The sequence below is a fragment of the Psittacula echo genome (genome assembly GCF_963264785.1).
Source record: "Psittacula echo genome assembly, chromosome: Z".
Lineage (NCBI taxonomy): Eukaryota > Metazoa > Chordata > Aves > Psittaciformes > Psittacidae > Psittacula > Psittacula echo.
In genome coordinates, this window is record NC_137742.1 from 57773235 (window position 1) to 57787642 (window position 14408).

The 14408-nt window shown below is 37.4% G+C and overlaps 1 protein-coding gene across 1 annotated transcript in view; it reads left to right on the forward strand.

Annotated features, from left to right (window-relative positions):
• Positions 1-4034: 4034 nt before the first annotated feature.
• Positions 4035-14408, forward strand: part of SHOC1 (shortage in chiasmata 1) — a gene marked incomplete at its 3' end in the record, with an annotated part of 43374 nt that continues 33000 nt past the window's right edge. The window contains exons 1-4 of the mRNA XM_080638325.1: positions 4035-4114; positions 6887-7077; positions 13027-13189; positions 14183-14285. Of these exons, the coding sequence (XP_080494451.1) occupies positions 4050-4114; positions 6887-7077; positions 13027-13189; positions 14183-14285 (522 nt within the window). The 5' untranslated portion in view covers positions 4035-4049. The remainder of the gene's footprint in view (positions 4115-6886; positions 7078-13026; positions 13190-14182; positions 14286-14408) is intronic.

Consider the following 14408-nt stretch of genomic DNA (forward strand, 5'->3'; position numbering starts at 1 on the left):
ATAGTGATACACAACACTTGTATTCCCTATGGATTGTAGGGAAGAAGTTTTATGAAATTTTAGATTAAACTAATGGAGAGCAGATGTTTATTATTTTGGTTTAATAGGTGTTGATCAGTTAAGACAGAGAAACCTTATGAAGTCTTGTTTTTCTTCCTGTCTACATCTGTGTGGTGTTACCAACTGCGTATCACCAAAGCACACTGTTACTTAATTGAGGTTTTACTTATTTACATTTTCAAATGAAAGATATGGGACAGATAAAACACTTCTCCAGCAGAGTGGTGCTTTGCCAAGAGGGGACATTTCTAGTCTCTGAGCTGAAGAATGAGGTAGTGAGACATGATGCCTTCAGGAGTTTGTGGAGCGTGCAAGTATGTACACAAGCGCTCCTGGCACATAGGTGAAGAAATGCAACTCCTGGGAAACAGTCCAGAAATAGTACTTGAGGGTAAACTGAGATCCACATTGCAAAAAATCTGCCCACATCCCTTTCCAGAGAGTACAGGAATTTTTCCATTTTGTACCTGTGTGTGTGCCTAGTGTTTTCTTAGATTGTAGCAAGAGAAGTTTTTTCTGTTGTAACTCCAACAGTATGCAATCTGTCATTCAATATTTGTGTGAAAACCTTCTTACAGTAGTCACATCGGTTTGGTCTTCAGATGTCTCTGTGTTATCTGTAAGTAAAAAATACGTGTGTCAGCAAAACACCTTGTGGGCTATTGTGCAGAAGAGATGAATTACAGTTCATGACTTTGCCTAGATTTTGAGGAGTAGGGTGGTGTTGATAACAGGACAAAGGAAAAGTGGTAGAAGAGAGATGTTTAGTGGCCTGCTGAATGGCTGCTCTAGAATAGTGTGAACGTTGCTGTGTAATACTGACAGAAGGGGTTAATAGATGTGATCACACACTTAAAAGATATTACAGAACTGACTGTGCAAGTGATAATGCTGTGCTAAAAGTGCAGTTTCTTGTTCCACAATTGTGCCTAACTTCTATCCTCCTGCTGGAAATTAGTGATAGTTAATTTGACTTTTCAGGCATCAGATATATTAAGTGGACTTGCCTAATGCTTCCACTTCTTAGGAAATGCTGGGATTCAGCAAGCATAGGAATTCTGATTCCTGCACACATATGTCTCAGCTGGATGTGGAATCCTGCTCTTAATGTGCTTGTTATGCACATCTGTCAAGCCTGGTTATAGTTTTTCCTGCTGCCCAGTTGTCCTGGGTTCAGCAGCAGCAGTTTTTCTTCTTCTTAGTAGCTGGTGCAGCGCTGTGGTTTTGACTTTCGGCCTGGGAAAAATATTGATAAAGCTGATGTTTTCAGTTACTGCTCAGAATGTTTATCCTGACCAAGGGCTTTGTGAGTCTCATACTCTGCCAGGGAGGAGGAGAAGCCGGGAGGAAGCAGGGATAGGACACCTGACCCAAACTAGGCAAAGAGGTATTCCATACCACAGCACATCATGCCCAGGAGGTAGAACGGAGAGTCCCCGGAAGGGCTGGATCAGTGCGGGGTGGGGGCGAGGTACCAGTTGGTGAGCGGTTGTATTCTCTTGCTTGTTATTTCCTTTATCATTATTACTATTAGTGGTAGCAGCAGTGATTTGTGTTATACCTTAGTTATTAAACTGTTCTTATCTCAACCCATGGGAGTTGCATTCTTTTGATTCTCCTCCCCGTCCCTCCAGGAGCGGAGGGAAGAAAGGTGGGGGGGGAAGTAGACTGCGTGGTTCTGATTTACGGCCTGAGCTTAAACCACGACACCAGTATAAAAGTATCTTGGAAGAAAGGAGCCTTTCAGTCATTAAAAACACAAGAGTTAAATTCCTCATGCTACTGAGCATTGTAGGTGTCATTACAAAGTCATCTTAGAATTTCAGCATTCTCAGATTATAAACTGACAATGTATACAAACTGCATGGAACTATAAAAGGGGATATAATATCTTTCAGTTAGAAGAGAAATTTGTAGAGACCTTTGCATTTCCTTGAGAAGTAGACGTAAATATGCGTTGACCAAATGCCATAGCCATTGAAAAACACTTTTTTCACGGTCTTGAAAAACACTTTTATATATTTGATAAAGGCTGTATATTAGCAGACTAGCTGCACTTCATTTTATGATAAATGCAGAGTTTTAGCAGTAATTTCAATACAGGTTACTTAAACTTATGTATGGCCAGTAACGTAGAAGATCTTGGCCTGGTTTCCTGTAGTTGTCTGTTTCTGCGTTCTTTGTTCAGAATTTGTAAAGGAGGAGATGACTGGGGAAATGTCATGCTGCCTTAGGCAAGAGGGAATGCAGTATGGTATTTTTAATTTTTTTACAAGAGCCTTCTAAAGAAAAGATACTATGAGGGCAATGGTTTTGGCCTTTTCTGTTAAAATTAACTGGCATTTACAGAGTTGTAACTGTCCCACACAGGATTAAACTGAAATGGAAAAATGATCTGTAATGGTGACCTTTCATAGAAGTGACAGTGTTCACATTGCTTTCCATGTTGTCTTTTGCGTGTTTTTTTTCCCTTTTTTTTTTTTTTTTTTTTTTTTCCTGCCCCATTTTCTGTCTGCTTGTACTGGAAGGCATAAAAAGTGCGCCAACAGCATGGTTGCTGTGGTAGCAATCCAAGTCGCTGAACTATTTCTAGTTTGTCACCTGAGATGCCTAACAGTACAAGCTGTAGTTGGCTAGACAGCATGAAATGGGTGCACCTTCTAAGACATGAAGCACCAGAGCTGAATTCAGGTGATGGACTTAGAGAGAAGCTTCTAATCTCATTCATGATGTTCTCCAATATTTCTGTAGCTAATTGTGTTTTCCAATACACCTTTTACACCCCAAAATTTTTGAGGAAAAATTTCTAAGATATGAGCTTGTTAATCCAAACACTTGTGTGGGAATCATTTTTCTCTGCTTCCTAAACTAACTTAATTCTGTGGTTTTGTGCTGTTCATGCTGTACTGCATGTGGGCTTTTTTGGCAAAATAACAGATAGGTTATTAAAGGTGGTTTTCAGTGTAGAGTTACTGAAGTTGCCAAGTTGACTGTTTAGTTCTAGAACTCAGTTGATTGCTACCATGCATATTCAGAAATTTAGATTAAAAGTTGAATATCAAGCCAAGCAACTGTTAATATCTTTTCTTAGTTTGGACTATGTCAATTTTACAAAAAAATAAAATCTGAGTATAAACTGTGTTTCAGTAGAAAGCACTTGAAGACAGTGTGTCTGAGGTAGTGCACAAAAAGAATGGAATTGTCTGTCTCAATTTTATCACATGGGTTTTTTTTGTGCAGAGCATGGCAAGGCAGAAGTTTTCCATCTGGAGATTATCACTTTGCTTTCCTCCCTGTTTACAACAAGATGAAAAGTATCATCTCACTGGACTCTTTGCTGATGATAAGTATAGGAAGCCATGGACTAGAAGTAGGTTATATAGTCCTCAAGTCTTAATTTAGATTTACTGTGGATTGAAGGAAAAGCTTGTGTTTGTGCATAATATAATTCTCCAAAACAAAACAAACAAACAAAAAAAACCAGCAAAAAGCAACCCCTTTTATTTCTGGAAGCAGCAGTATGTCAGTTCATATAGCTCTTGCAGGTAGAATGTGGTCATTGCCTGAGTAGAAGCAAATTGGTAATGGGTATTTGTGTATGACATAATAAACGAGATGATATTTAATTAGCTTGTATAGATCTCTGGAAAACTTCCTGTCTGGATATGGAGTGCTGGAAGAAAAGCAGTGAATAGAGATTAGTAAAATACTTAATCTGATTAGCTAGGAGAGGTTTGAAAGATGATGCTGAGGTTTTGCAATGTGGAAAAGCGGAGGGGTTCCAGCTTAGAGGTAAAATGTATTTGCACCTTTCTGGTGTTTTGCATTTACTTTTGCTAGTGGAAACTAATAGCACAGTTTCTTCTGTACTTCCTGTGGAAAGTTTGGTCAGCCTCTGCAATGTTTTGATCAATAAATATTTATAAAAACAAATATTTTATGTGTGATTCTTTTTCTTCCTTTTTGTCTCAGTTACTTCAACACAGAACATGATTGCTCTTTCAGTACTGGATCAATGGAAGCAAAGTTTACCTGTGGAAGATTTCCTGGAAAAGTCAGTAACCTTAAGTTAAAAACATATATGATTCCTTTATGATATCATTCCATATATGATACCATTCAGTTACTTTGTGGATCATAACGTAGTGGTGATAACAGAACATGAGAAGTTTTTTGACAGTAGCAAGCATCCAGTGCTGTAGCAAAGAGCTTAAAGGTGGCTTTTTCACTTAAAGTAGTATCATGTTTTCCTTGAGTTTTCTGCTTCTTTATCTCATTTTTGTGGTGGTCATGTAATCTATTTATGACATTGCAGAAAGTCTCTGAAAAATCTGTATGCATCATGAGGCTCTTTTCCCCCCTCCGTCTTTCAGACTGTTACCTCTCATAACTGTAGATGAGCTATTTGAAGAAGGATATTTATAAATCTTAACCTAAACCTATTGTTCAAGCTCACTATAAGGCAGAATCATTTCAGATACAATTCATTCTGTAATTACCTTTTTGTCATAAAATCTCAAATTCCGTATAGTTTCCTTTAAAAATGCAGTGATGTGCTGGTTACATTCATAGATGTTAGATCCAAAGGACCAAACCTGAGGCTATTTGAGTTATCTGTGCTTTTGTTTTTCACAAAAGAAAAGGGGAAGTTCTACTAAAAATAACTGTCACCGTAATGTTGAAAGTTATAAAGGAAGTCACTGAAATGTTAGGAAACTTTTAACTGGACTTTGACCCTGTTTAAAAACTGACAGATTGTTACACCCTACCGGGTACTGTGTTTGGTAAAGCTGTGATCCTAAACAGTTCCCCCCGCCCCAAACCTTATGGTTTACTGAGTATTGAAAATTGTTCAGTGCTGTTACCTTCACTATGGAGCACATGGCTGTAGGCCATTTAACAAAACCCAAGTTGAATACAAATACACTATCTTGGCTACTTCTAACAGCATATGTGAAATCTTGTGAGTATTCTAGACTTACAGTTTGCCATAATAGTTACTAAAATATTTCCCAAATGTGCTGATATGTAATACAGTTGTAATTGAATTCAGTATCTTTGTGTTGCTTATCACAAGGTTCAATGCGTACTATTCTAAGACTCTGCTCAGAAGACTACTTTATTCTGTTCTAACAGTAGGCACTAGTTTATGCTACTAAACAGGGGCTTTGTGTGACTTTTTTATGCTTGTCTGTGTGATAAAAATTTAGGCAACTAGATCAGGAGGGGTGATACTTTCATGTAAGTTTGTCAACTTGGGCTTTTTGTGTTTGGGATTTTTTTAAATCTTTTTTTGTTAAAAGTTCTTTGTGTAAGCTAGTGAGGAGTGTGAGAAACTGATCAATCAGGTCAGTGAAGTGGACTGCTATATTAGAGAAGACTGGGTCGAAGTGCCAGGGAGCCTAATATGTCCTTAGAGAGGCTGAAAAACTAAGAGGACAAGAAACAAGTAGGAGAGAAACACTGAGGGAGAAAAACACTGAGGAGACACAGACTGCCTAGGCAGAGATGAGAGGATGCCTGGCAGGAAAGGAGATAAGGAAGTGAATTTGTAATTCCTAGAAACTGCCAAAATATTTAATTGGATAAACCATTTTACTAGCTTTAGTACATGCAGTTAGTTCACGTGCTTATTTTGATGATGGGACTCAACTGTCTGTATTTCAAAGACACTGCTGAAAGTTTAACTTCATATTGTAAAGATCTAATAGAAGCTAAATACATTAAATCTAATGTAGTGCCTTCTGTGTTCAAAAAACTGTACAAGCATAGCTGTAGGACTAGTCTGAATTTAAAATATTTACCTTTTTTCCAGAACACGGGGTTGACTCTAAAAGGCTGGCCCATGTAGTCTCAAATCAGCAGTTCACTTAGGCATGATCTATCTATAAAGTATAGGGAAATCCATCAATTTCAGTGAAGTTGGCCTATGTGTAATTTGGCAAAATGTTCTAAGGTTCTTAGATTTTTAAAAGGCTCATGCTATGTTAAAAGTTTGGATCTTAATTATTATCAACACTGTGTAATTATTGCTTGTGAACTATACTACTTGAAGTTTCAAAATTAACTTTTGAACTATGTTGTTTTAAACGTGTTTAAAACATATTAAAAATATTTTAAAATAGTTGATTTTTTTAGGATGTGTAATAGAGAATCCTTGCTATTGTTGCCTGTACATGAAGGTCTGTACTGAAATTCAGAGGTGCGCTCATATACTAATTCTGAAATTAGAACATTAGGTTCAATACCTGTAATTAGCTCAAGACTGTGTTGTGTGGGGTTTTTTTTCTGTAGTGAATTGATTTTGTTATTTTTTGGTAAGCTTTCTGTTGGGTTTTGGTTGGGTTTTTTTTTTTCTGGAAAATAAAAGTAATATTGAGATGAATATGGAAAGCGACAGGAAAATGAAGTGTCTTTGTTTCTTCATTTATCCTGTCTTTTCCCTGTTGCCGTTACTATCAATTTTTGCACAATTATTAAAACATGACTGTGTTTAACCCAGCAGCAAATTTTTGTTATAAATATTATGACATCAGTAGGTTTGATGCTTTTTTTTTTTTTCAGAAATTATCCTTTTTTTCGGTTTAGTGCTGGAGTTAAACTTAGAGCACTTTTTCCTGGGGAAGAATTAAATGTGTCATTTGACCATGTACCTAGTGAATAGTGATAACAATTCAGTAATTTCCGTTTTTCTTCAGTGAACACAGTGATTATCAAAGTTCTTAGAGTACCTTTTTGAGTGCTGTTGATTCACTGGGGAGTCAGAGAAGTTATGACAGTGCTTTTATAACAACTTAAGTATCAGATATGTTTTTCTGCTTTTCAGGAAACCTGTCTGCTCTGTAGAGTTCAATACTAATAACGAATTAATAGAATTTATTCCAAGTTCAAATCCCTTCTCTCAGACTGACATAGAACAACTTTTTTTACTTACAAAAGATGCTTTTAAGGAAGAATCAACCCAAGAGAAATATTTGAAGACTGACTATGACAATGAGTATAAAAAACAATGGCAAGGTAAAGTTTTTAATTCAGTGTTTTCTAACATTTAGTGGAGTCAGCTTGTTAACATCCATAATTTTTTGTGCATGACCTGTAGGCATTGAAGAAATCATTTGGGTTATCACAGCCTTTGCAATTGCAGAAATTATAACCATTTAATAGCAATTTACTCCCTTTAGAAGCAGGGCTTGTTTTAACGATTCAAGATAGTGCAAGCCAGAAAAAGTTTCAGACTGATCAAATATATGGCAGAAGGTGGCAGCAAGTATCACAGTAAGTAGATCTTGCTGGCAGTGATCAAAATGCAAAGATATTTTGTAACTCAATAAAATTAGGTCCTTATGGCGTGTTCTTTTACCATGTTAGGGACGGAAAGTAAGCAGTTTCTGCTTTGTTGCAGGGATGAAGATAGTTCAAATTGAGTAGTGTTCCTATGTGTTTTCAGAAATTTTATGTTTAATATCTCCCTAATAGATGTTGTGAAGTATGATCACAGAAAGCAAAATATTGAGTGTTTGATTCAACTGTATTATGATTTATTATTCTGAATAATATTATTTATAATAAGTAATATTTTTAATACATTAGGGGGTTTTTTGTTGGTTTGGTTTTGTTGGGGTTTTTTTGATTGGTTGGTTGGTTGATTGGTTTGGGGGGTTTAATATATGTCAATTATATTATTTTAGAAAAGGAAAGTAATCATTTGCTAAGACCTTTTTTCCACGGTCACACAAAGGAGGCAGGTGGTTCTTGATACAATATTGTACAAGATAACATTTAGTAGGAACATACTATCAACAACACAAATATATTACAGTTAATAATTGAAAGACAGTAATCTTAATTCATCTCACAGTATCACAGTATCACAGTATGTTAGAGATTGGAAGGGACCTCAAAAGATCATCTAGTCCAATCCCCCTGCCGGAGCAGGAATACCTAGATAAGGTTACACAGGAATGTGTCCAGGCAGGTTTTGAATGTCTCCAGAGAAGGAGACTCCACAACCCCCCCTGGGCAGCCTGTTCCAGTGTTCTGTCACCCTCACTGAGAAGAAGTTTCTTCTCAAGTTTAAGTGGAACCTCTTGTGTTCCAGTTTATACCCATTACCCCTTGTCCTATCGTTGTTTGCCACTGAGAAGAGCCTGGCTTCATCCTCGTGACACTCCCCCTTTATATATTTATATACACTAATAAGGTCATCCCTCAGTCTCCTCTTCTCCAAACTATAGAGACCCAGCTCCCTCAGCCTTTCCTCATAAGGGAGATGCTCCACTCCCTTAATCATCTTAGTTGCCCTGCGCTGGACTCTCTCCAGCAGGTCCCTGTCCTTCTTGAACTGAGGGGCCCAGAACTGGACACAATATTCCAGATGCGGTCTCACCAGGGCAGAGTAGAGGGGAAGGAGGACCTCTCTCGACCTACTGACCACCCCCCTTCTAATACACCCCAGGATGCCATTGGCCTTCTTGGCCACAAGGGCACAGTGTTGGCTCATGGTCATCCTGCCGTCCACTAGGACCCCCAGGTCCGTCTCCCCTACACTACTCTCTAACAGATCGTTCCCCAACCTATACTGGAACCTGGGGTTGTTCCTGCCCAGATGCAGGACTCTACACTTTCCCTTGTTATATTTCATCAAGTTTCTCCCTGCCCAACTCTCCAGCCTGTCCAGGTCCCGCTGGATGGCAACACAGCCTTCTGGCGGGTCAGCCACTCCTCCCAGCTTAGTGTCATCAGCAAACTTGCTGACAGTACACTCAATTCCCTCATCTAAATCATTGATGAATATATTAAATAATACTGGTCCCAATACTGACCCTTGAGGCACTCCACTAGATACAGGCCTCCAACTGGACTCCGCCCCATAGACTACAACTCTCTGGCTTCTGTCCTTCAGCCAGTTTGCAGTCCACCTCACTACCTGATCATCCAGGCCACACTTCCTCAATTTAGCTATGAAGATGCTGTGGGAGACTGTGTTAAATGCTTTGCTGAAGTCAAGGTAGACCACGTCCACCGCTCTGCCATCATCCATCCACAATGTTATTTCCTCATAAAAGGCTATGAGGTTGGTCAAGCATGTCTTCCCCTTGGTAAAGCCATGTTGACTGCCCCTCATAACCCTCTTATCCTTGACATGCCTTAAGATGGCATCAAGGATAAGGTGTTCCATCACTTTCCCAGGGATGGAGGTGAGGCTGACCGGTCTATAGTTACCCGGGTCCTCCTTCTTGCCCTTTTTGAAGACTGGAGTGACATTTGCTTTCCTCCAGTCCTCAGGCACCTCTCCCGTTTCCCAAGACTTGGTAAAGATGATGGAGAGTGGTCTAGCAATGACTTCCGCCAGTTCCCTCAGCACCCGCGGGTGCATCCCATCTGGACCCATGGATTTATGGATGCCCAGATTGCTCAACTGGTCCCTAACCCATTCCTCGTCGACTAAGGCAAACTGCTCCAGTGACCTGACTTCATCTGAGGTCTCAGGAGTACAGGGCTCTTCAGGACTGCCTCCAGCAGAGTAGACAGAGACAAAGAAGGCATTCAATAACTCTGCCATCTCTGTATCTTCTGTCACCAGGGCACCCATCCCGTTCACCAGTGGGCCTACCTTGCCTCTGGTGTTAGTTTTATCAGCCATGTATTTGAAAAAGCTCTTTCTGTTGTCTTTGACCCCTCTCGCCAGATTTAATTCTAAGGAGGCCTTAGCCATCCTAGCTGCCTTCCTACATCCTCTAGCAGCAGCCTTATATTCCTCCCAAGTGGCCAGCCCCTCCTTCCATGACCTATAAACTCTCCTCTTCCACTTGAGCATACCCAGCAGTTCCTTATTTAGCCACGCAGGTCTCTTGGCCCTCTTCCTTGACTTCCTACGTGTCGGGATGTTCCGCTCTTGAGCTTGGAATAAGCAATTCTTGAATGTCAACCATTGTTAAGTAATTACCAGATTTTTTTTCAGAGTTAGGTGGCATATGCAGAAGGTTTCAATAATTAATAAGCTTTCTCTATAGGGTGCTTACAAAAAGCATAAAAATAATTCAGATGCTTTCCCATGTCTTAGCTGTGACTTACTTGGTGACAATCAAGAGAGCTGAATTTTTATGGACAGGAGTCTGAAAATAAAAAAAAGTATAAATTTCATAAAATGTTTTATATTTTTTGAAGTTACAGATTTTTATTGCACATAAACAGGCATGCTAAATAGTCTGGTTTGGGTTTTATGGGAGAATGTTAAATTGTTCACTGTTCTGGTGACTGATTTATTGAATTAGCAGATCAATAATTACCTGTCAGTGTAACCAGTGTATTACTGCCAACCCTTTCTCTGACTTTCTTTGCATTTAAGAAGGAAATGATAGCAAAAGTCTGTTGAGATTTGAGGAAAGTATTAACTCTAACAAAGCTGCCATTCAGAAAGATTTGCAACCTGTTTTGTGTCATTGAGAACCTGCTAATTAATGCCAGCTAGTCTGCTAACAGCCCTAACTAGGTTTCACTATAGACATGAAGATATATACAGAGAGTGTGAAAACATGAAACTTAGTGATAAAATTATTAGAAGTGGAATATTGTGGGTGATACGACATAATTATCTAACCTGTGTTTTCTAAAAAATAAGAAAGAACATGATACGAGATTTATAATTATCATTTAAAATCTGTTTTTGTGATAGAGGAAGGTTATATTCAAATTCTAAATAGCTGATTTTATTAGTGCAGGAGATTTTTTTTCTACCATCTTGTGCATATTAAAATGTTCCCTGGTTATTTCTGTTAATATCACCCTGTTACTCCTTTCAGAGAATAAAACAATTTCTTCAGTCATTTCACTTTTTGAGGTGTAATGTAAGAAATAATGCATATAATACTTACTAAGAGTTGTATTATTCAAAGGCTTTTGTTTAAAGCAAAAGAAAGTTTCCAGTAGGGTTGTGAAGTTTAATGTAATAGGTTACGCACACATTTAAAATGTATCTAGTAAAGTATTACTGGACTACAGCAGTGGGAAACAGTAAGAGAATGAAAACCTGTGAAGTGTGAAGCACATTGAATGGAACAGTTAAAAACTTAATTTGGTTCAGTTTGCAAAAACTGTTTTGCATAGTTTATTATGAGAGAGGGGTCACAGTGAGAAAAAGCCATCTTTATAGCATTGAGCTCAAAAGTGCTATCTTTACACTAGCACATGATAGCAGTGGCAGTGAAACCTCCCATTCAAACATGAACTGCATATTTGCTCCCTGGTTGATAAAGAAATTGAGCATGTGCTCAAGCCTGTTAAAGTTCTTCAGTGCTTTGCTGATCAAAAATTACTGAATCAAAGAAAGTGATGACATTGCATTCAAGCTGCAAGCCTGAAAAATAAATTTATTACAGCATGTGGAACTGCACTTCCTAAAGTCATGAAGTGGCAACTCAGTTCAGTTTGCTATGGCTTTCAAACACTGGCATTTGTGAATTTCAGACTCTGTGTATTACACCAGTTGTAAAATTGTGTATTAGGAAAGCAGTTAGGTATGTGACTGCGTCTGTTGTGCTTCAGGAGGGCACTTCAGTACATGTGAAAGTGCATTCTTGCATGGGCATGCTTTCCTGGGAAGTAACAGGTTAAAATGTGTTAAAACTAACAAAGAAATGCACTTATTTAAATATTTGAATCACATTAGAGTGAGATTAATTGAAAAAAACCCTCATTTTTTTTACACACTCAGTACTAGAGCCATTTACAATAAAAAGATACAATATGAATGGATATTTTAAAAATTAACCATATAGTTAAATTAGAGCAGTAAATGCAAGTCCAGGGCAAAGTTGTGTATTATTTGATCTGCTTTAGTGTTAGGATTTTAGGAGTTATGATGCGGTATTAACAAAAATGAGATATTATTTGAGCATAGCATGATTGAGTTTATGTCATTGAAGCATTCTTTATTTTCTGGTTGATTTTAGCACCTAATTTTCCAACCACTAGCCTGAATATTGAGGTGCTTCCTACTTTGCTTTCATGGTTGCCTGAAGAAAAGGAAGAACAATAGATCAGGGGCTTTGTAAATTGTGTAATAAAATATGCCAGTTTTTTCAGTGGAGGAACTTTAAGCTTTATAGGGTATTAGAAGCTTTAGTGGCCTCTCCTGAGCTGTTCATCTCATTAAACAGAGGCGTTTTATAATGAGGCATTTATTTTTTAATTCATAGATTTCTTTATGGGGATCTGTTTGTGTCAGCAGCATAAAACAGTTTAGGCTAATCATAATTAGTATTTATTATTTCCATCCATTAGGAAGGAAAGGAGGGTTATTACAGACAGGGAGTCATCCAGGGCGTGAAAGGGGGATGTGGGAGTCACAAGGCTTCCATGTGAGCAAAAAATAAGTAAGAAGAATAAAAAACCTCCTTTTCCCCTTCTATATGTAATATATATATTTGTAATATGTGTGTGTGTATTATATTGCCAATATAAAGGATTTCAACAGAGTTATGATTAATGCTTCAGTTCTGTCTCATGGAGAGTAGTTGTTTAAACTCAAAAGAAATAAAGGTCCATAATGTCATCTTTTTCGAAATCATAATAATTTATAACCTACATTTGTTGTCTCCTCATTCTGTAAGTAATTTTTTGTTGCTTCAGAATTAGAGAATCTGTGTTTAGTCTTAGATTTAGCTTAGTTTTAGTGTATGGTGAGACTGCCTCATTTCTACTTTAAAAATTGCACTGAGTTAAGTTTCTCAGCCAAAATCTGCCTCAAAAGTTACTTTATTGTGCTTTACAATACAAGCAAGGGAATGAAAAGTACCTTTTCTTTCTAACGGGTGCTATATAAGACAAAAGAAAAAGGAAAAGAAAACCAAAGCTATAGTAGTTATTGTTTTGCTGACATTTATAATGTTCCAGCAGTTGCCTCTGTTTAGTCTGAGAATTCTGATTATGTTGATTGTTACTGTATTTTTTCTTATTTTCCTTCAGATTTATATATGGAAGAGGAACTTCTTTTTATTGATAACCTTGAAAATTTTCGTAAAAATCTGCCTTCTTCATCTGTACTTCTGAGCAGACTACATTTTTTTTTAGTGAAAGATCCCCTTTTAGATTCTGAAGGACAGAGTTTAGCAGAAGAGAATGTTTTCAGGTATCAACAAATTGCTGTATAACATTGAACATAAATAATAGTCTGTGTGTAATGCCATTAACATTTTATCATCTTCTGTGCATGTTAACTTTTCAACTAGTTTATATTTGCTATGGATAAAGACTTCAGCTTTTCTTCTTACTTACAAAAATGAGTAGCATGAAATTTATATGCATTATTTAAGAAAACAGTATTTTTTTAAATTATGTCATTTTTACATTCTGCAAGCGTGAAATGTGGTTCGGATCTTCGTTTTGGAGCACTGAAAAAATGCGCAGAAAAATAGTAGTGTCAGGGACTGATGAGGAAGCTATCCCCCTAAAAAGTCAGTGTACGTTTAGTGACTGTAATGGTCACGAGAGGCAAGCCTGATTAACTGTTTTCGTTCTGCTTGAAAAATCCTTACCCCTGTTCTGCTTTCATCCTTGCTTTGCAAGGCAAATAGTAGCCTTACTGCTGAGTTTTCCTTCTTGGCCTCTTAAAAGTTTGTCAAACCAGAGTATGAACTTCTGGTTTTCTTTTTAATTAATATTGAGCACAATCTGCCTTCTTTGGTGCTGAAGCGTTCCACAGAAATTAAAGGTGACAAAACATAAGTTATGTCAGTGTTACGGATCACAGGCATTTTGTATATAGCAGAAAAACCTGCCATTAGAAGAAAATTCAGAAAGTGTTTTTACATTATGAGACTTACTTGTTGAGATGATGAACAGTTTCAACTCTTCTTTTTTTTTTTTTTTTTAATGTTTTAAGGCAGGTCCCAATATTAGGTGATTCTGTTCTGCATATAATGTACTATTTCTTGGAAAGTAATTTTAGTTAATTGCACAGATTGATACAGCATTGCTTGGAATTGCTTTCTTAGAAAAAGGTGGATGTAGAGAAAAATAACTTCTACCACAAATATGCTCATCAAAGCTACTGCTAAGACTTTCAGTCTAGATGTGAAGTGATACAAAGAAGTTACTTGCTTTATTTTATGATCTTTTAAAGGGAATGTTTGACTTTCCAAAATGAAATGGAGATGGAAGAGAGTAAAAAAGAATTGCAGGGGATTAAAGAGAATTTCTGCACCATATCTGTAAAAGATGAAGAGGTATCATCATGTTGTTTCTTACTAACTGTTGTATTATTGGTTACTTTGTTACACGTAAGTGTTTATTCATTTGCAAGTAATTTGTCTGAATTATTTTCATACTTGCCAAATATTTGTAGCCTT